This window comes from Anolis carolinensis, unplaced genomic scaffold (genome assembly GCF_035594765.1).
Source record: "Anolis carolinensis isolate JA03-04 unplaced genomic scaffold, rAnoCar3.1.pri scaffold_15, whole genome shotgun sequence".
NCBI lineage: Eukaryota > Metazoa > Chordata > Lepidosauria > Squamata > Dactyloidae > Anolis > Anolis carolinensis.
In genome coordinates this window covers 6,007,805-6,028,608 of record NW_026943826.1, presented here as the reverse complement: position 1 = coordinate 6,028,608, position 20,804 = coordinate 6,007,805, and the positions used below count along the sequence as shown (strand labels likewise).

General features: G+C 42.2%; 1 protein-coding gene and 1 long non-coding RNA gene across 4 annotated transcripts in view; one reads left to right on the top strand and one right to left on the bottom strand.

Moving 5' to 3' along the window:
- Nucleotides 1-20,804, top strand: part of LOC134294532 (uncharacterized) — a 56,311-nt gene that overhangs the window by 8,683 nt on the left and 26,824 nt on the right. The window contains exons 2-3 of one of the 2 annotated variants that reach the window (XR_010001396.1): nucleotides 12,958-13,146; nucleotides 17,014-18,493. This is a non-coding gene — a long non-coding RNA (uncharacterized LOC134294532). Of the gene's footprint in view, nucleotides 1-12,957; nucleotides 13,147-17,013; nucleotides 18,494-20,804 lie in introns of those variants that run through there. The other variant, XR_010001397.1, reaches the window with a different exon arrangement.
- Nucleotides 6,033-20,804, bottom strand: part of ctnnbip1 (catenin beta interacting protein 1) — a 67,737-nt gene continuing 52,965 nt past the window's right edge. For both annotated transcript variants that reach the window (XM_062966007.1, XM_062966008.1), the window contains one exon: nucleotides 6,033-8,645. In XM_062966007.1, coding sequence (XP_062822077.1) covers nucleotides 8,587-8,645 — 59 coding nt within the window. In that variant the 3' untranslated portion in view covers nucleotides 6,033-8,586. The remainder of the gene's footprint in view (nucleotides 8,646-20,804) is intronic.

The following is a 20,804-nucleotide window of genomic DNA, read 5'->3' as shown; positions in this document are numbered from 1 at the left end:
TCTTATTTTTTGGGGATGTCTTATTTTAGGGGAAACAGGGTAGTTAAAAAACTCAACATGAACAAATTAATATATTATTTGGAGGATTTATTCCACTCCCACCGACAAAAAGGACTCCCAGGGAGGCTTACGGGTAGTTAATTAATGTGACGGTTGCTTGCCTTCTAGCTTATAATCTAAATAAGGAAAAGGGAACGATAGTGAGAATAGGAGGGATATAGGAAACAAATCAATCCTGTTTCTACTATCGGTTTAGAGGGAAGCAGAAGAATGGAGTCCCAACAAGTGAACAGCAGGGAAAGAAAGGGAAGGGATCCATGGCCTTCTCTAGAAAAACACCATCTGGGATGACTCGTCCTGCCTCCTTCGTAATAATTCCCCATCCTTATTTGGCGGAATGTCAGAACAGCAGAGCCCAAGGAATAAGAGGGCACACATTTGCAATTTCTGGATGCTTTTTGAGCATATCTCAGATAGGATCTCATCTTCTGCAACAACAGCTCAAGGGCCAGGGCTTCCCAGTCCTGTACTGAAGAGTACTGTATAGAGATGTTATTTTGGGAAACACACCTTTCCTCATTAGCATTTGGATCCAACATTTCTAGATGATTTTTTGGTAGCTTGAACAGTCAACATTCCCTTCAATTCCTGTTGTTTTTGAGTGTGATTTAAGGCTGATGCCACTCCTTCGCCTTGCTGACTTGGGCTTTTTGCTTTGGCTGGTCATTGTGTGATGCGTGGGCTTCAAATTCCTTGCAAGCTGCTAGGAATTTAACTCTGGCAGGCTTTGATCGTTCACTTTGTGGAATGAAACCTTGCTTCTCCTGGATACTCTGCCCTGAGTTTGGTACTGTTTGGGGAGCAAAAGGCTTTTAAACCACAGTATGCGCACATCTTATTTACCTCTAAGTTATGTGACAGATTGTGATGGAATGCACATGTACATATATACAATATAATTTACAATAATATATAGTATTATAATATATTGTATAAAAGGTAAAGGTTTTCCCCTGACATTAAGTCCAGTCGTGACCGACTCTGGCGGTTGATGCTCATCTCCATTTCTAAGCCAAAGAGCCGGCGTTGTCTGTAGACGTCTCCAAGGTCATGTGGCCGGCATGACTGCATGGCGCGCCGTTACCTTCCCGCCAGAGCGGTACCTATTGATCTACTCACACTCTGGGGGTTGGTGCTCATCTCCATTTCTAAGCCGAAGAGCCGGTGTTGTCCGTAGACACCTCCAAGGTCATGTGTCCGGCATGACTGCATGGAGCGCCGTTACCTTCCTGCCGGAGCGGTACCTATTGATCTACTCACATTGGCATGTTTTCGAACTGCTAGGTTGGCAGGAGCTGGGGCTAAGAGTGGGAGCTCATTTCCCCTCCCGGGATTTGAACCTGGGACCTTTCGGTCTGCAAGTTCAGCAACTCAGCGCTTTAACACACTGTGCCACTACCAGGGGCCCAATATAATGTATATACATATAATATTTATAATATTTTGAAAAACAACATAGTATTAATAATACAATATAATAATATTAATTATTGTCTATATATATAAGAGTAATGAAATTTCAGCCTAGGGCAAAACAACAAAACTACACATCCCAGAAACACTAAACTTGGCAGCACAACCCCTCATCCATGCCTCTACGTTCATACAACAAAAAGAAAAGAAAAATAAAGTCCTAATTAGAGGGAGAGGAATAATTGTTTTTATCCAATTGCTGCCAGTTAGAAGGCTAAGCTTCACTCACTTGGTCTCCTAGCAACCCACTCAGCCCAGGGGACAGGCAGAGTTAGGCCTCACTTAGGCCTCTTCCACATGGCCTATAAAATTATCTGATTTTAACTGGATTATATGGCAGTGTAGACTCAAGGCCCTTCCACACAGCTATATTACCCATTTATAATCTTGTATTATCTGCTTTGAACTGGATTATCTTGACTCTACACTGCCTTATAATCCACTTCGGTGGTGATTTTATCCAGCTGTGTAGAAGGGGTCTCATATAATCCAGTTCTAAGCAGGTAATATAAGATACTTTATTTCCCATACCACCATACTTCGCCACAGCAACACGTGGGTGGGCACAGCTTGTATATTATATATTACATGTAATAATACTAATAATATTACAATATATTGATATAGTACAATATAGTAATTTATTGCCAGTATTGTGCTATGCTAATAATATAATATTGTATGTAAATTTAATTTGTAAGCCGCTCTGAGTCCCCTTCGGGGTGAGAAGGGCGGGATATAAATGATTAAATAAATAAATAAATAAATAATGCCACCCTTCAGGATGTCAATTCACTTTGACTTCTGGATCTAATTTTTTCAGACCAAAATTAAAGGAGGTAGACGGTAATAGACTGTAATCCAAAGGGAGCAATTCCCATCCCAACTCTAATCTCCATCCACCTTGATTTAAGCATCCCTTTTTCAGATGCATTTATTTTTCAGATGGGGCAACCGACACATATGTGTGAAAGCTGATTCTCAGCCCAAACACAAGAGGATCCCACTAGATCTCCATCCAGCTAGTACAAAAGCAACTCCGTCCCTTTCAGATGGACACTTTTGGGTGGCAAAGGCTTACGAAGCTGTCCGCTTTAATTAGGATCTTTCTCTCCGGCTCAAAGCGGCTTACGGAAAAGGCAGAGGCCCAAAGAGCTTTGAAAAAAAACAAAACCAACCTCTTTGAACTTCCTTACACTTCAAAGAAATGCTTAGAATTTTAACCTTCTTGAGGAAGAAAAGGACTGGAGTGAGAGCGCCTTTGATGCAGCCTAATTATGTCCTACTGGATGCAGAAGAAGCATCATTATGGACCCGGCGGTTTTCTCCTTCCCCTCTTTGGCATCAAGGGATCCTTTGGAGGCAATGGGGAGGTTAAACAGAAGTAATTGGGTCTGGAGAGGAGCTCCTTCTCCATATCTTCTGGGTGGTTGGTAGCCTCATCCACTCCTTAAGTTACCAAAAATATGCCATGTTACATCTATATATATATAAAAGAGTGATGGCATCAGGGCAGCGGACAAAACAACAAAACTACAGGCCCCCCAACCTCGAAATTTGACAACACAACCCATCATCCACGGCTCTAGGTTGATACAACAAAAAGAAAAGAAAAATAAAGTCCTAATTACAGGGAGAGGAATAATAGTTTTTATCCAATTGCTGCCAGTTAGAAGGCTAAGCTCCGCCCACTTGGTCTCCTAGCAAACCAACTCAGCCAAGGGGACAGGAAGACTTAGGCCTCACTTAGGCCTTTTCCACAGATTATCTGGTTTTAACTGGATTATATGGCAGTGTAGACTCAAGGCCCTTCCACACAGCTATATTACCCATTTATAATCTTATATTATCTGCTTTGAACTGGATTATTATTATTATTATTATTATTATTATTATTATTGTATGACACAGCAAACAAGATAGATATGCTGGATTTCGCATCACAAAATCACAAGTTGAACACTTCCCAAGTGTCTAGGACTGTGTGATGTATTTTCGGATGATGCGTGCAGATCCCAGCAGGGTGGCCTTTTGCAGTTGGCAGATCGTAATTTTGTCAATGTCTATTGTTTCCAAATTCCAGCTGAGATCTTTTGCGATGGCACCCAATGTGCCGATCACCACCGGGACCACTTGCACTGGTTTCTGCCAGAGCCTTTGAAGTTCAATCTTGAGGTCCTGATAGCGGCTGAGTTTTTCCTGTTGTTTTTCGTCAATGCAACTGTCACCTGGGATGGCGACATCAATGATCCAAACCTTTTTCTTTTCCACAACTGTGATGTCTGGTGTGTTGTGTTCCAGAACTTTGTCAGTCTGGATTCGGAAGTCCCACAGTATCTTTGCGTGCTCATTTTCCAAGACTTTTGCAGGTTTGTGATCCCACCAGTTCTTTGCTGCTGGGAGGTGGCACTTGAGGCAGAAGTTCCAATGAATCATTTGGGCCACATAGTTGTGCCTCTGTTTGTAGTCTGTCTGTGCGATTTTCTTACAGCAGCTGAGGATATGATCTATGGTTTCGTCGGCTTCCTTGCACAGTTTGCATTTTGGGTCATCAGCTGATTTTTCGATCTTGGCCTTAATTGCCTTTGTCCTGATGTCTTGCTCCTGGGCTGCAAGGATCAGGCCTTCTGTCTCCTTCTTCAGGGTCCCATTCGTGAGCCAGAGCCAGGTCTTCTTGTCAGCTTTTCCTTCAATTTTGTCAAGGAACTTTCCATGCAATGTTTTGCTGTGCCAGCTGTCAGCTCTAGTTTGTAGTGCGGTTTTCTTGTACTGGTTTTTTTGTCTGCTGCACTTTGAGGAGTTTCTGATTTTTGACTTCTTCACTTTGCTTTACATATTCTGCCAGGGCATGTTCTTCTTCGACTGCTTGTTTTACTTGTAAGAGTCCTCTGCCCCCTGATCTTCTAGGTAGATATAGCCGGTCAACATCACTGCGAGGGTGCAGTAAATGATGAATGGTCATGAGTTTTCTTGTTTTTCTGTCCAAATTGTCCGGTGCCACCTTGTCGTGGTGGGGGGGCTTAACCACTCCAATGATGACTGAAGGCTGAGGATATGATCAATGGTTTCATCAGCTTCCTTGCATATTCTGCATTTTGGGTCATCAGCTGATTTTTTTTATTTTTATTTATTTATTTATTTACAGTATTTATATTCTGCCCTTCTCACCCCGAAGGGGACTCAGGGCGGATTACAATGAACACATATATGGCAAACATTCAATGCCAACAGACAAACAACATACATTAGACAGACTCAGAGGCATTTTAAAACATTTTTCCAGCTTCACGATTCCAGCCACAGGGGGAGCTGTTGCTTCACCGTCCAGTAGTGGCTGTACTTCCTCATTCCATTCCTTGTGTTTTGCTGGCAGTTTTATGGTGTTGTAAATTAGCCTCCCGCATAAAGCGTCCCTAAATTTCCCTAATTGACAGGTGCAACTGTCTTTCGGGGCTGCATAGGTCAACAGCAAGCCGGGGCTATTAATGGTCGGAGGCTTAACCCGACCCGGGCTTCGAACTCATGACCTCTTGGTCAGTAGTGATTTATTGCAGCTGGTTACTAGCCAGCTGCGCCACAGCCCGGCCCCAATTATAATATTTTATTATTATTATTATTGTTATTATTATTATCATTAGCATTTAGGGCAATGGAATATCAAATACAACCACTGCCGCCTATGAAGTCTCTTCCTTCAGTCAGATGATCATCGTGAAACTAACCTCTTTAAAAATCAGTTCATGTGACTCAGATATCGCTCTATCTCCATGGTTTCTGTACAGCAGGCACTAGATCTGTTTCTAAGTCAATGTCAAAAAAGTGCTGCTGCTGAACAATTTGAGGGAAGGTTTTCAAAGCCGATGAAAGGTGACATGATTGTTAAAGTGGGAATGATTGCATATAGAGTTGTTTAAATGTAATTGAGTTATAGTGTTGCAATGTGAGCTGGAGATTGCATCATGCACTGTCTGCTGTCCACTATGCGAGTGTGTAAAGAGTTAACTGTGTATTGCACCAGACAGCAGAGGTGGTTATAAATAGCTCCTTGTGTTATCTCTCTGCTCTCTGCACTCTGTCTGTATTTATCGTCTTGAGAGTTATCCGTTTGTTAGTAAATCTTTTGTAGATAGCCAAACAGGCTTCAGCCTCTTTATTGGTGCCAGTGATTCTTCGTTGATCTTCCGCTGCATGTGTGTTTATCCAAACCGGGCGCTCTGACAGTGGTTATGGGCCCAGGTCTGCGCCAGACCTGCGCTAGTGTTCAGAAGAATCCAGAAGGGGACCAGAAGGACCAGCTGGATCAGCACCAGAACCTGCAACTGTGCCAGAATCAGACCAGTTTCCAGTGTACCCAGTATACTGACCAGTCTGTGTGGAGCCAGAGGTCCGGGAGCTGAGTGGTGAGCTGAGCTGTGAGCTGTGAGAAGGACAATGATAGCCATCTCTAAATACCAGCAAAGATAGTAAAAGAGGCACCCGAAACAAAACTCACCAAGCAACACTTTCCAGAGGGCTTTATTTCCAGAGAGCATTTCATCCTTTGCACCAGCCCCCAAGCAGCACCAGTGTGCAAAGTCTCATCCCCTATGCAACAGGTATAGGTACAAATGCATGCATAGGAGACAGGGGTAGGTTGGAGGCAAGGTGAAACAGCCTTTTTATGGCTTTACAAAAATATTGAGGGGCGGGACGTTTGTAAGGGAGGGAGAAGGACAAGACAAAAGACAGACTGAGTTGAAGGGGAGTGAGGTTCACAAGCGGCTGGGAAACTGCGCAAAAGGGAACGGAGTAGCATGGCCGATCCTGGACCCTTTTCCCATCAACTCTCCAGCATTTCAGTAATAAAAAAACAACCCAAAACAGGCAAATAAATTATAACAAAGCTCACCCAGTGGCACAAGATGGCATTGGTTAGGATGAGGGTGAGGTGGTCCTGGCAATGGTGGATCCGCAGCCCAAATGAGGGGGGAATTGGTTACTTTTGTCACATCACAACACTGATGAAATGGGAAGAGCTTCCCGCCTTGGAAAAGAGAAATATTTTTCAGGAGTAAAAGGTGAATTGAAGAAATGAACTGAACTTATTGCTAGTTTCCTTGGGAGAATCGTATCTCTTTGTTTTTCAAAATGAAAACATGACAATGCTTAGTGAGAAGAGGCCTCTGTTTGCTACAGTCTAATTTCCCTCAATCCCTGCCATCACTTCAACATCTTTGTAACCACAAAGCTCTGGAAACCTTGTGCCAAATGGGAGCCATGTCCTCCAACTCCTTTCTCTAGGCAAGTGCCCCTGTCCCAAAGACAAGGGAAAAGGCAAAATTAAGTATATTTTTTCTGGAATACTTTATTAGCGCAGCCCATCTGGAAGTATGGGGAAAAGTCATGTCACCACAAGAGAAGAAGCACATGGAACATGAAAGAAATTGAAGGCTCCTGGCAAGTCGGGGCAGGTAGCAAAATAATGCTGGCAACTCAATAATTTGGGATTTGGCTAAGAGTGCCTGCAACTCCTCAAAACCTTTGGAGAAGGTAACATTAACTTTGGAGAAGTTAATGTTAATGTGGGATTTGTGTATTGGTAGTGTTTAAATGAAATTTGTGTCTAGCATGTATTGCATCATCCAGGAAATGCTATAGTGTGTAAAGAGTTAAGTTGGTAAGAAGCTGTATTGACCTTGGATATGTGTCTGGAGCCAGATAGGAGTGTCCAGACTACAAGTGTGTTTGTATATAGCTGATTGCATCAGATGAGTTCTGTTCTGCCTGCTGAGAAGATCTGTGCTGTTTGTCTAGAGCGAAAGTCTTATGTCCATTGTCTGCAAGTCTGTTTGTTTTGTTCAGTAAACTTTGTAAATACTTTTTACATCGTCTCTGACGTCCCTTCGTTCTACGCTCAACTGACGTCATACATCTGCTGCTACGCTGTGCGCATTACTCTGACAGTTAACACTGTTGTCCAAGGGATCAATGGCCAGAAAAAAGAAAGACCTAACAAATCAGTGCATGTATTAGCCCAAGGCTACCTAAAGTATTGTGTTTACCCTGTTCCCATCCCTGAATCAATTTCCAGATTTTAAGAGACCATGGTCTGTGCTGGGCTGACATATCACAGATTTCACATATCACAGATTTATGGCACAACTAAAGTCCCAGGCCTTTGAGAAGGTGTGAAAGAGCTGCCCATTTCCACTAAGATCCACAGTCATGATTCTACACAAAAGGAGGGTTCCTGGCCATCTCTTCTGTGTCTGGACAGGCTTCAGTGAAAGCTAACATGCCTTAGAGTATCAATCCCTCAAGAAGAATTAAGAGAGTACAGAAGCTAACAAGTGGATGCATCGATCACAGCGGTGACTTTGCAGCCAATAGTTAAGCCAGTTTTGTTTTAAAAGCGAGCAAGCGTGTAATAAATACGGCAAAACGTCTCCCCTTCCCAACACAACCCTAAATATGTCAAATTCCCTCTACTCTATTCCCCCCCCCCCACTCCCCGCCCTGATTTTGAGCCAAGAAACACTGATGTCAGCAGAACACCTGCAAGCCACTCATTCGGGAAGCAGCCGGGTTCCGCTTCCAAGCCTCTCTCCAAAAAACAAAATACAAACCACACACACCAGCATGACCTAAAAAAGCACCAGAGCTTGAAGGCTGTTAGAAGCAGGATGTCAGCAACAATTCTTAAAAACACAAAATTAAGAATCAGGGGTGTGGAATGCTTCCACGAGTCAAGTTTCCTCGCTTTAGCCTGCCAATCAGAGCCCCATTTCCCCCCCTTTTTTTGGAGCCAATCACAAATGTACTCCCGGCGTTGTCCTGGATTAATGCTGTCCCGCAGAGCCGACAAGAGGGGACACAGAACAGATGGCTGCGGACAGCATTCGGAAAGCTGGGCAAGAGGGAGGTTGAAGTCAGGGTAGTAGGGGAGGCGATCACAGGACAACACAAAAACCGAGGAGGGCAAGGGGACTCATGAGTGTCCAGCCATCTTCCGTGATCTCCCAGAGCCTTGTTTGCCCCGCTCCGGCTATTTATTGCTCAAGCAGCCCTTCCGAGTTACTGCCTTCTGTCTTCAGTCTCTGATCTGGAAAACGCCATCACCCCATCTTCAGCACCTAGAGCACACAAGAGGGCAAAAACAAAGTGTGAAGAATTTATAACGACTGCCACCAATTTGTAAAGGACTAAGAACGACTAAAGTTCTTTCAGGCAGGGGGAATCTTTTTATCCCACCGCTGCCACCAATTTGTAAAGATGCAACCACCAAAGACTCAGAGAGGAGACCTTTAAAAAATTTTTTTTCCTTCTTCTTATTCACTTTAGATGGTAACGCAACTTGGTTTATAATATATGTGACAGAGGCTTAGATGTTGGAGGAACAATAACAAGTTTATTCAGGCACAGAGCTTAGTGGTTACAATGTTGTTTCTCACTTAGAAGACAGTTACAATACTAGAATGAGGTGAGTTAAACTCCCTAGAGTGTCATTTCTTTTACTTAAAGTAGTTAGAACTTCTCCCTCTGCTACTTTTAAACTGCAGTCACCCTGTGATATTCGATCACAGATTCTCTGTTCCTTACCAGGACACAGACTACATTAAATAAGTCTCCAAACTTATTTCAAACCGACTCAAAAATGAACAATTGAATCTCCCTGATCCCCTCAACAGAGGATCAATCTTCCCTGTGCCTCATCAGAGCACAGACTGAATCCCTTTTTTAAACTCTGCACTTCTTCAACAAAACGGCAGTTGGCTCCGCCTACTTTTATTTCCAATATTTCTACCCCGCCCTTCTCCCCGAGGGGACTCAGGGCGGTTTACACAACTGGTAGGATCACTACCAGTACATCATAATACAATAAAATAATAAAACAGTTAAAATAATTAAATAACATAGTAAAATACAATATATAAAAATTTAAGACAATGCAACACCAAATATATATACCAATCATCCATCAGACCTTGTGCAAAAGCCTGAATCCAATCCATGTCAATGCTAACTTCTCCATGGCAACCAGCCTCTGAGTGCTGAGATGCAATAACTGTAATACTTATCCTTTTTAAAACACAAACACACAATTAAACATAACATCTGTAAACCAAAAATTCATACTACTTTACACAAAGGATCAGGAGGACAGGACACATCCTTTGTACTTATCTACACCAGGAATGCGGAACATTGGGTTCACCATATAAAGTAGATCCTTGCTACCTGAGAGAATGTGGATATGTTTTTAAAACTCACATTATGGTTTGCTGCTATCATGTGGCAGCACGCCACTGAATATGCAAAAGTCAATGGGAATGGAAAATGAATATTCTGCAGCTGATCTTGTAATCAATGTCATAATCCTCCAGTTCAATATCAATAGTTAGTGTAACATTACAGTCAGTTTAAATATATTTAATATACAGTACAACTCAATGCAGAATCAAGCATATACAAGTAAAGAATATCTATACACATAATATGTTGGATTATGGTTGTATGTGTATGAAATGTAAATCAAGTGTTTCTGCTGTTTTTGCAAGAGTGTGTGTTGAGCTGTGCTTGCCGGAGCGAAGAGGCTGAAAAAGAATGCCAGCTCAGAGCGATGGCTTTTGCTATGCTTTGTAAATATGTTTGTAGATATTAAATAAATGTTTGTGGACTTCAGACTACAGATGTGTTTGAGTCTGACATTGAAGAGGAACTGGTGTGGCAGACGATTGCAACCAATTCATCAGGGTGCTGGAGCTGATGATTGATGGAGTTTGAAGAAACCTATACAGCACGCACCCTGACCTCCACGCCGACATAATAAACGTGAAAATACGTCTGTATGTGTGTGTCCAGGGTGTCCACTTACACAGACAAGCTCCCACTTCCACAAATAACTCTAGCTCCCACAGCTCAGGAGACATCAATGGCCCTCCAATGACACTGCAAGTTATAGAGAGAGCCGTAAAACATGTTCCAGAGCCCTGTCAATGTCCTCCAGACACCACATTGCCCACTACCCATGTGAAGGCTTTCATACGGGGAAACTGTGCACTTGACACACATACCTGATATGCCAAAATTTGATTACTGGATGAGTTTGGGAAAACTGACCTTCTTTTCTGGGAGTTGTAGTTCATCCACAACCAGAGAAACTGTGACTTCCACCAATGATGGACCTGGACCAAACTTGGCACACAGAACCCCCATGACTAACTCAACCTCCTTGGAGGGGTTTAAGGGGACTGTCTCACCATAATGGGAATTGTAGTTTACCCTACAGCCAGAAAAGGGAGCCCCGGTGGCGAAGTGTGTTAAAGCACTGAACTGCTGAACTTGCAGACCAAAAGGTCCCAGGTTCAAATCCCGGGAGCGGAGTGAGCGTCTGCTGTTAGCTCCAGCTTCTGCCAACCTAGCAGTTCCAAAACATGCCAATGTGAGTAGATCAATAGGTACCGCTCCAGCGGGAAGGTAACGGCGCTCTATGCAGTCATGCCGGCCACATGACCTTGGAGGTGTATACGGACAACGCCGGCTCTTCGGCTTAGAAATGGAGATGAGCACCAACCCCCAGAGTTGGTCACGACTGGACTTAACATCAGGGGAAACCTTTACCTTTACCTTTTACAGCCAGAGAACCTCACCGATGATGCATTCAGAGCAAACTTGCCCAAAGTAACAAACATTAAATACTGATGGAGTTTCCTGTTTTTTTTTTTGTGTCAGGAGCAACTTGAGTCACTTCTGGAGTGAGAGAATTGGCTGTCTGCAAGGACATTGCCCAGGGGATGCCCGGATGTTTTGATGTTTTACCATCCTTGTGGGAGGCTTCTCTCATTTCCCCACATGGAGCTGGAGCTGATAGAGGGAGCTCATCCGCACTCTCCCCGGGTTGGATTAGAACTTGGCAGCTTTCAGGTCAGCAAACCAACTTTCAAGTCACGAGGTTTTAGTCCACTACGCCATTGGGGGCTCCTTCTTCGGGTTAACGTGGCATGATGTCAGTTGTAGTTAATCTATAACGTTACTAGCTGTGCCCGGCCACACGTTGCTGTGGCTAGGACTTTATTTTTCTTTTCTTTTTGTTGTATGAACGTAGAGCCGTAGATGAGAGGTTGTGCTGTTAATTTTCAAGGTTGTGGGGCATTTAGTTTAGTTGTTTTGTCCGGTGCCGTGATTCCATTACCCTTTTATATATATAGATACTTTTGTACAATTAAAATATGACTTCAACTAACACGGGCAGTGCTGGGTACCCAAGCTACATGTGTGTGTGTGTGTGTGTGTGTATGTACAAAGAGAGAATGGCTGGACTGGGCTCTCTGTTCCAGCTATGGGACTCAATGCTCAAGCGCAGTTCGATCTCCATATCTTACTCACTGAATTCTTATCTATACAGTAGAGTCTCCCTAATCCAAGCCTCGCTTGTCCAAGCCTCTGGATAATCCAAGCCATTTTGTAGTCAATGTTTCCAATATATCGTGATATTTTGGTGCTAAATTCGTAAATACAGTAATTACAACATAACATTACTGCGTCTTGAACTACTTTTTCTGTCAAATTTGTTGTATAACATGAAGTTTTGGTGCTTAATTTGTAAAATCATAACCTAATTTGATGTTTAATAGGCTTTTCCTTGATCAGTCCTTATAATCCAAGATATTCGCTTATCCAAGCTTCTGCCGGCTCGTTTAGCTTGGATTAGTGAGATTCTACTGTATATAAAAAAGAGTGATGAAATCAGGGCACCGGACAAAACAACAAAACTACAGGCCCCTCAACCTCAAAATTTGACAACACAACCCATCATCCACAGCTCTAGGTTGATACAACAAAAAGAAAAGAAAAATAAAGTCCTAATTAGAGGGAGAGCAATAATTGTTTTTATCCAATTGCTGCCAGTTAGAAGGCTAAGCTCCGCCCACTTGGTCTCCTTAGCACCCACTCAGCCCAGGGGACAGGCAGAGTTAGGCCTCACTTAGGCCTCTTCCACACTGCCTATAAAATACAGATGATCTGATTTTAACTAGATTATATGGCAGTGTAGACTCAAGGCCCTTCCACACAGCTATATTACCCATTTATAATCTTACTAGCTGTGCCCGGCTGTGGCGTTGTCTGGTGGTGTTGGTGAGAACTTGTTGAGGTAGTGGTGGTATTGAATGTCTGTTGTATGGTTGTCTTTATGTTTAGTATGCATTTGGTTGTTTGTGTATTGTGTAAGTGGTGAGGGTAGAGGGGGTCTATGTCCCTGTGTAGTAGTGTATAGTTTTTATACGTTGTCCATGTGTTGTGAATGCTTGGATTGTGTCCTGCTGCATAGTAGAAAGGGTTGGGCTGGATGGCCCAACCCTTTCTGCAAACTCTTGGATTCTATGCTTCTATTATTATTATTATTGTTATTATTATCATCATCTTCATCATCATTATTATGTACAGGCTGGACGGCCATCTGTCAGGAGTGCTTGGATTGTGTCCTCCTGCATGGTAGAAGGAATACCACCATTACCTCAACAATTTCTTACCAACACCACCAGACAATGCCACAGCAACGCGTGGCCGGGCACAGCTAGTGACAATATAAAGCAACATCACACAAATGCTGCATCCAGCACTCCCTAATGAAAGGTAATACATAAATGTTATAATACATGTATGGAATGCTTTTGCTTCCTTTGATTCCTTAAGTCCTGAGTCTTTTTTCAAAGCAGACTTCCAAGTGAAGTATGGCTGCCTTTTGGGGGACATATGTGCCGTGTTTAATGTGCTGCAGAACATGCGCTTGGTCTCCCGCATGCAGTGTGGAGGAAGCGGCCAAGGCTCCCACATCCTCAGATCCTTGAGCAACAGCCATTGGATCTGATTTAAGACGCAGCCTGTGTTCCTGGAGTCTCCGCCCACGCATCTGCGGATGTTTGGTTAAGTGTGCAATTGATCTTCACTTTTTAAAAAAGATCTTTGCCATTTAAGTACAACCGACAACACGAAGTGTTTTCTCCCTCCTCCGAGGCCCCACATCAACTAATTAGGGCTTGTGTGAACCGATTATTTCTTTTAATAAGGCTTTCTTTGAAGCCTCTTGGATGAAAGGATTAGATGGCAGAGGCAACCGTTCCAAAGGCAACACACAGAATATGGCCTTTCCTCCAAATGCACACACTTTTGAGATTAAATCATTCCTTCCAGCTCCAAAATCAGGCCACTATCTTTTGGCAAGAGGGTTCAAAGCACTTCATAGCCTTTGGAGACAGATCGACAGCAGAGAGACTATTGCGATCACATTGTGAACCATTGTGTTGTGTCAAGTAATAAGCCCACCACAGTCTTGAGCAGGGGTCCCCAAACAAAGGCCCGGGGGCCGGATGCGGCCCTCCAAGATCATATACCTGGCCCCCGGCCTCATTTATAATATATTTCATATTAGCTTTAATCATATAATACTAATAATAATACTATATAATAAAATTAATTATCTATATATATATAAATGAGTGATGGCATCACGGCAACCCACAAAACAACAAAACTACAGGCCCCCCAACCTCAAAATTTGACAACACAACCCATCATCCACGCCTCTAGGTTGATACAACAAAAAGAAAAGAAAAATAAAGTCCCAATTAGAGGGAAATTAATAACTGCTTTTATCCAATTGCTGCCAGTTAGAAGGCTAAGCTCCGCCCACTTGTTCTCCTAGCAACCTACTCAGCCCAGGGGACAGGCACAGTTAGGCCTCACTTAGGCCTCTTCCGCAGATTATCTAATTTGCACTGGGTTATATGGCAGTGTGGACTCAAGGCCCTTCCACACAGCTATATAACCCATTTAGAATCTTATATTATCTGCTTTGAACTGGATTGTCTTGAGTCCACACTGCCCTATAATCCACTTCAGTGTGCATTTTATACAGCTGGGTACAAGGGGCCTCATATAATCCAGTTCTAAGCAGATAATATAAGATTATCAATATACAGTAGAATCTCACTTATCCAACATAAACAGGCCGGCAGGATAAGTGAATATGTTGGATAATAAGAAGGGATTCAGGAAAAGCCTATTAAACATCAAATTAGGTAATCATTATACAAATTAAGCACCAAAACATCATGTTATACAACAAATTTGACAGAAAAAGTAGTTCCATGCGCAGTAATACTATGTAGTAATTACTGTATTTACAAATTTACCACCAAAATATCACAATGAATTTAAAACACTGGCTACAAAACATTTACTACTAAAAGGCAGACTGCGTTGGATAATCCAGCACATTGGATAAGCGAATGTTGGATAAGTGAAATTCTACTGTAATATATACTACCATACTTCGCCACAGCAACGCGTGGCTGGGCACAGCTAGTATGTTATATATTACATACCCTGTTTCCCCGAAAATAAGACATCCCCAGAAAATAAGACCTAGTAGAGGTTTTGCTGAATTACTAAATATAAGGCCTCCCCCGAAAGTAAGACCTAGCAAAGTTTTTGTTTGGAAACACGTCCGCTGAACAGAACACCAGAGCATGCAGGATCGGTAAATGTACGTACCATAGATTGTTGTACATGGAAATAATGGTAGTAACAAGAAATTCTTGATAGGATTCACAGTTTGTCTGGTTACACTGGTTTGTGATGACAACTATTGTACAGTATATAATAAATGTTCATTTTTTTTGTTCAACAATAAATGTGAATTCTTCATGGAAAAATAAGACATCCCCTGAAAATAAGACCTAGAGCATCTTTGGGAGCAAAAATTAATATAAGACACTGTCTTATTTTTGTGGAAACACGGTATAATACAGTATAGTGGTATAGTTCAATATCTATATATATAAAAGAGTGATGGCATCAGGGCAGCGGACAGAACAACAAAACTACAGGCCCCCCAACCTCAAAATTTGACAACACAACCCATCATTCACGGCTCTAGGTTGATACAACAAAAAGAAAAGAAAAATAGTCCTAATTACAGGGAGAGGAATAATAGTTTTTATCCAATTGCTGCCAGTTTGAAGGCTAAGCTCCGCCCACTTGGTCTCCTAGCAACCTACTCAGCCGAGGGGACAGGCACAGTTAAGCCTCACTTAGGCCTCTTCCACAGATTATCAGATTTTAACTGGATTATATGGCAGTGTAGACTCAAGGCCCTTCCACACAGCTATATAACCCATTTAGAATCTTAGATTATCTGCTTTGAACTGGATTATCTTTAGTCCACACTGCCATATAATCCACTTCAGTGTGCATAACTAAACATAAAGACAACCATACAACAGACATTCAATACCACCACTACCTCAACAATTTCTCACCTACACCACCAGACAACGCCACAGCAACACATGGCCGGGCACAGCTAGTAGTAATATATAATGCTAATATTGTGCTATGCTAATAATATATTGTATGTACATACATCTGCTCTGAGTTCCCTTCGGGGTGAGAAGGGTGCGATATAAATGAAGTAAATGAACAAATAAATAATTTTAGACTTAGGCTCACCCAGAGTCTGAAATGACTTGAAGACACACAACAACAACAATCCTAATCGACCTGACTATCTCATTTGCCAGAATCAGACCCACACTTCCTAGTGAAAGCTTGATAGGTTTATGTTGGTTAAAATTGTTTCCATTTTTAAATATTGTATTGTTCTTTCATTGTTATTGTTGTTTTGCACTACAAATAAAATATGTGCAGTGTGCATAGGAATATGTTCGGTTTTTTTTTTCCAAATGATAATTTGGCCCCTCAACAGTCTGAAGGATTGTGGACCGGCCCTTTGTTTTAAAAGTTTGAGGACCCTGGTCTTGAGTTTTCCCTTGTCAGCGAAGTGTACAACTAGGGTTGGAAAAAGTGTGGTTGATAAACCTCAAGGGGAAAAGGCTGCCTCCCCAAAAAGAACAGAAATGGCCAGCAAATCCATAAAACAAAGACAAAATGGGCCGCCAGGGTGATGAAAACAGAGTGAGGAAATGTTAACCTTTTCCGGCTATAACTCCTAACATCTATCAGAGACCACTGCCGCTTGAGGGGATTCTGGAAGCAATAGGTCAGAATAGTAACGTCGCTTTAGTAGTCCATTCATGTATGTCTGGTATTTCTTTTTGTCTCCATTTTTTGGCTATGATAATTCTAGCGGCTGTGGTTAGATAAAAGAACAATTTATCTTGGTTTTTGTCTAATTTGATGTCAGTGATACTCAGGAGGAAGTACAGTAGAGTCTCACTTATCCAAGACTCGCTTATCCAACGTTCTGGATTATCCAACGCATTTTTGTAGTCAATGTTTTCCATATATTGTGATATTTTGGTGCTAAATTCATAAATACAGTAATTACTACGTAGCATTACTGCATATTGAACTACTTTTTTGTCAAATTTGTTGTATAACATGATGTTTTGGTGCTTAATTTGTAAAATCATAACCTAATTTGATGTTTAATAGGCTTTTCCTTAATCTCTCCTTATTTTTATTTTTTTTTTGTGTCAGGAACAACCAGAGTTGCTTCTGGAGTGAGAGAATTGGCTGTCTGCAAGGACATTGCGCAGGGGACACCCGGATGTTTGTTTGTTTTTTATGTTTTACCATCCTTGTGGGAGGTTTCTCTCATGTCCCCACATGGAGCTGGAGCTGATAGAGGGAGCTCATCCGCGCTCTCCCCGGGTGGGATTTGAACCTTATTATCCAACATATTATCTCTCCTTATTGTCCAACATATTCGCCTATCCAACGTTCTGCCGGCCCGTTTACGTTGGATAAGCGAGACTCTACTGTATTCTGGTTTCATTTTAATATTGACCTGGAGGATTTCTTCCATAGTTTTCCTAACTTCTTCCCAGAACTTCTGGATTTTCTTACATAGCCACCACTGATGGAGGAACGCACTGATGGAGGAACGTACTAAAGTACTCGAGATTATGCAAATGGAGATTCTGACAGAAAGAATTAAATTAGGACATAAAATAACAGATTGGTCAAGAGTCAAGGACTTCCTAGAGAAGCAACGAACACCATCTATATATATAAAAGAGTAATGAAATTTCGGCCTAGGACAAAACAACAAAACTACACATCCCAGAAACACTAAACTTGGCAGCACAACCCCTCATCCATGCCTCTACGTTCATACAACAAAAAGAAAAGAAAAATAAAGTCCTAATTAGAGGGAGATGAATAATTGTTTTTATCCAATTGCTGCCAGTTAGAAGGCTAAGCTCCGCCCACTTGGTCTCCTAGCAACCCACTCAGCCCAGGGGACAGGCAGAGTTAGGCCTCACTTAGGCCTCTTCCACATTGCCTATAAGATACAGATTATCGGATTTTAACTGGATTATGTGGCAGTGTAGACTCAAGGCCCTTCCACACAGCTGTATTAACCATTTATAATGGACTTAATGTCAGGGGAAAACGTTGACCCTTTACCTTAACTACCACCAATTCCTCAATACTTTATTTCCCATACCACCAGACTTCGCCACAGCAATGCGTGGCCGGGCACAGCTAGTTAATTATAGAATCAATACGAGAAGTCAGTAAGACAATTATACTTATAAACATAAAAGACAGGAGGCGGGAAATATATAAGATGGATATGAAATATGCCTGAAAGGAATGAATTGGAAGGCAAATACTTTTTTAAAATATATTTTTCTTCTTTTTTTTTCCTTTTTTTTCTTATGCCTCTCTTAATTTTTTTTCTTCTTTTTTCCCTTTCTCCTATCTTTCCTATACCCACTATTGTTCTCACTCTATGTACAGAAACACTTAATAAAAACATTTTTTTTTAAAGTAACATATCCAACCTTTGCAGCTATATGAATCCCAATTCATCGTGCTTCTGACACTCTGCACCAAATTTAGCAATGTTGATGCAGGCAGGTTTTGTCTGAGCAGTCTCACGACGAAAGCCATCATTTGAAACAGAATGTACCAAGTGCGAGCCACAGAATAAACTACTCATGTTCACACATGCTATTGCTGCCTTCTTCAACCTGATGCCTCACACATATACTTGCACTACAACTCTCTGGATTCCTGACCATTTGTTTGGGGCTGATAGTAAGGCTTGCTTGTATTATATTTGGAACTAGCGTGGGTACCCAGCATTGCCCAGGTTATTAGAAATCTTTTTTTATTTTATTTTACAAAATGCATAAGGTTTTGGGTGTACTACAACTCACATGATGCCAGACTAACCCCCTGAAACTCTCAATACTTAAAGTTTGTCATGTTGGGCAAACGTGCTGTAGATGCATCATTGGTGGGGTTTAGTATGTTCTCTGGCTGTAGGGTAAACTACAACTCCCACTATGGTGAGTCAGTCCCGTCAAATCCCTCTAGTATTCTCAACTGAGAGAATAGGCCCATGACCAACTGAGCCAAGTTAGGTCCAGGTCCATCGTCGGTGGGGTTCAGAGTGCTCTTTGATTGCGGGTGAACTATAAATCACTAACAAATGTTAGGGCCAATTCCCCCCAAAACCCACCAATATTCAAATTTGGGCATATTGGGTAAAAAAGGTAAAGGTTTCCCCTGACGTTAAGTCCAGTCATGTCTGACTCTGGGGGTTGGTGCTCATCTCCATTTCAAAGCCGAAGAGCCGGCATTGTCCGTAGACACCTCCAAGGTCAAGTGGCCAGCATGACTGCATGGAGCCTTGTTACCTTCCCGCCAGAGCGGTACCTATTGATCTACTCACATTGGCATGTTTTCGAACTGCTAGGTTGGCAGAAGCTGGAGCTAACATTGGGCGCTCACTCCGCTCCCAGGATTTGAACCTGTGACCTTTCTGTCTGCAAGTTCAGCAGCTCAGTGTTTTAACACACTTTGCCACCGGGGCTCCGGGGCATATTGGGTATGTGTGCCAAATTCGGTGCAGATCCATTGTTGTTTGCGTTCACAGCGCTCTCTGGATGTAGCTGAACTATAATTCCTATAAATCAAGGTGAATTTTCCCCAAAGCCCTCCAACATTTTTGTTGGCCATGGGGGTTCTGTGTACTACGTTAGGTCCAGGGCCATCGTTGGTGGGGTCCAGAGTGCTCTTTCATTGCAGGCGAACTGTAAATCTCAATACCTACAACGGCTAGAAATTAAGGTGAATTCCTCCCAAATATCTCCAGTACTTCTCATTGGTCATGGGGGTTCTGTGTGCCAAATGTGGTCCAGGTCCATTGTCAGCAAAGGTCACAGTGCTCTGACTTGATGCAGGGTGAACTACAACTTCCATCATGTGGAGTCCATCCCCCAAACTCCTCCAGTATGTTTAGTTGCTGCTCAGTCTGCTCTGTTTCTTATGCAGACAGAGTTGAAAAGAGTAGGAAACGGTTAAGGGAGAGGCAGTGGGCGGGGTCATGCAAATTCCACACCAATGGAGAGAGTAAGAAACACTAGGATGTTTGCAGTAGAGGAAACACAGAAAATGTAGGATGAAATTGTCTACAAATGAAAGCTTTCCTTGGAGTGGTGGGCCTTAGTGTTTGGGAAGAACATTGGCAGAATTTGGGCTACATGTTCATGCACTCGCTATAACATGAAATGTCATTGGAGGGAGAGCTTTTGGTGGCTCCTCAGCACTGTGGGTTACAGCTGTTTGTGGAAGTGGGAGCGTCTGTGGAAGCGGGCATCCCAGTCACATACAGATTTTCACTTTTATTATGTGTATCTATATATATATAAATGAGTGATGGCATCACGGCGACCCACAAAACAACAAAACTACAGGCCCCCCAACCTCAAAATTGGACAACACAACCCATCATCCATGCCTCTAGGTTGATACAACAAAAAGAAAAGAAAAATAAAGTCCTAGTTAGAGGGAAATTAATAATTGTTTTTATCCAATTGCTGCCAGTTAGAGGGCTAATCTCTGCCCACTTGGTCTCCTAGCAACCTACTTAGCCCAGGAGACAGGCACAGTTAGGCCTCACTTAGGCCTCTTCCGCAGATTATCTAATTTGCACTGGATTATATGGCAGTGTAGACTCAAGGCCCTTCCACACAGCTATATAACCCATTTATAATCTTATATTATCTGCTTTGAACTGGATTGTCTTGAGTCCACACTGCCCTATAATCCACTTCAGTGTGCATTTTATACAGCTGTGTACAAGGGGCCTCATATAATCCAGTTCTAAGCAGATAATATAAGATTATCAATATACAGTAGAGTCTCACTTATCCAACATAAACAGGCCGGCAGGATAAGTTAATATGTTGGATAATACGAAGGGATTCAGGAAAAGCCTATTAAACATCAAATTAGGTAATCATTATACAAAT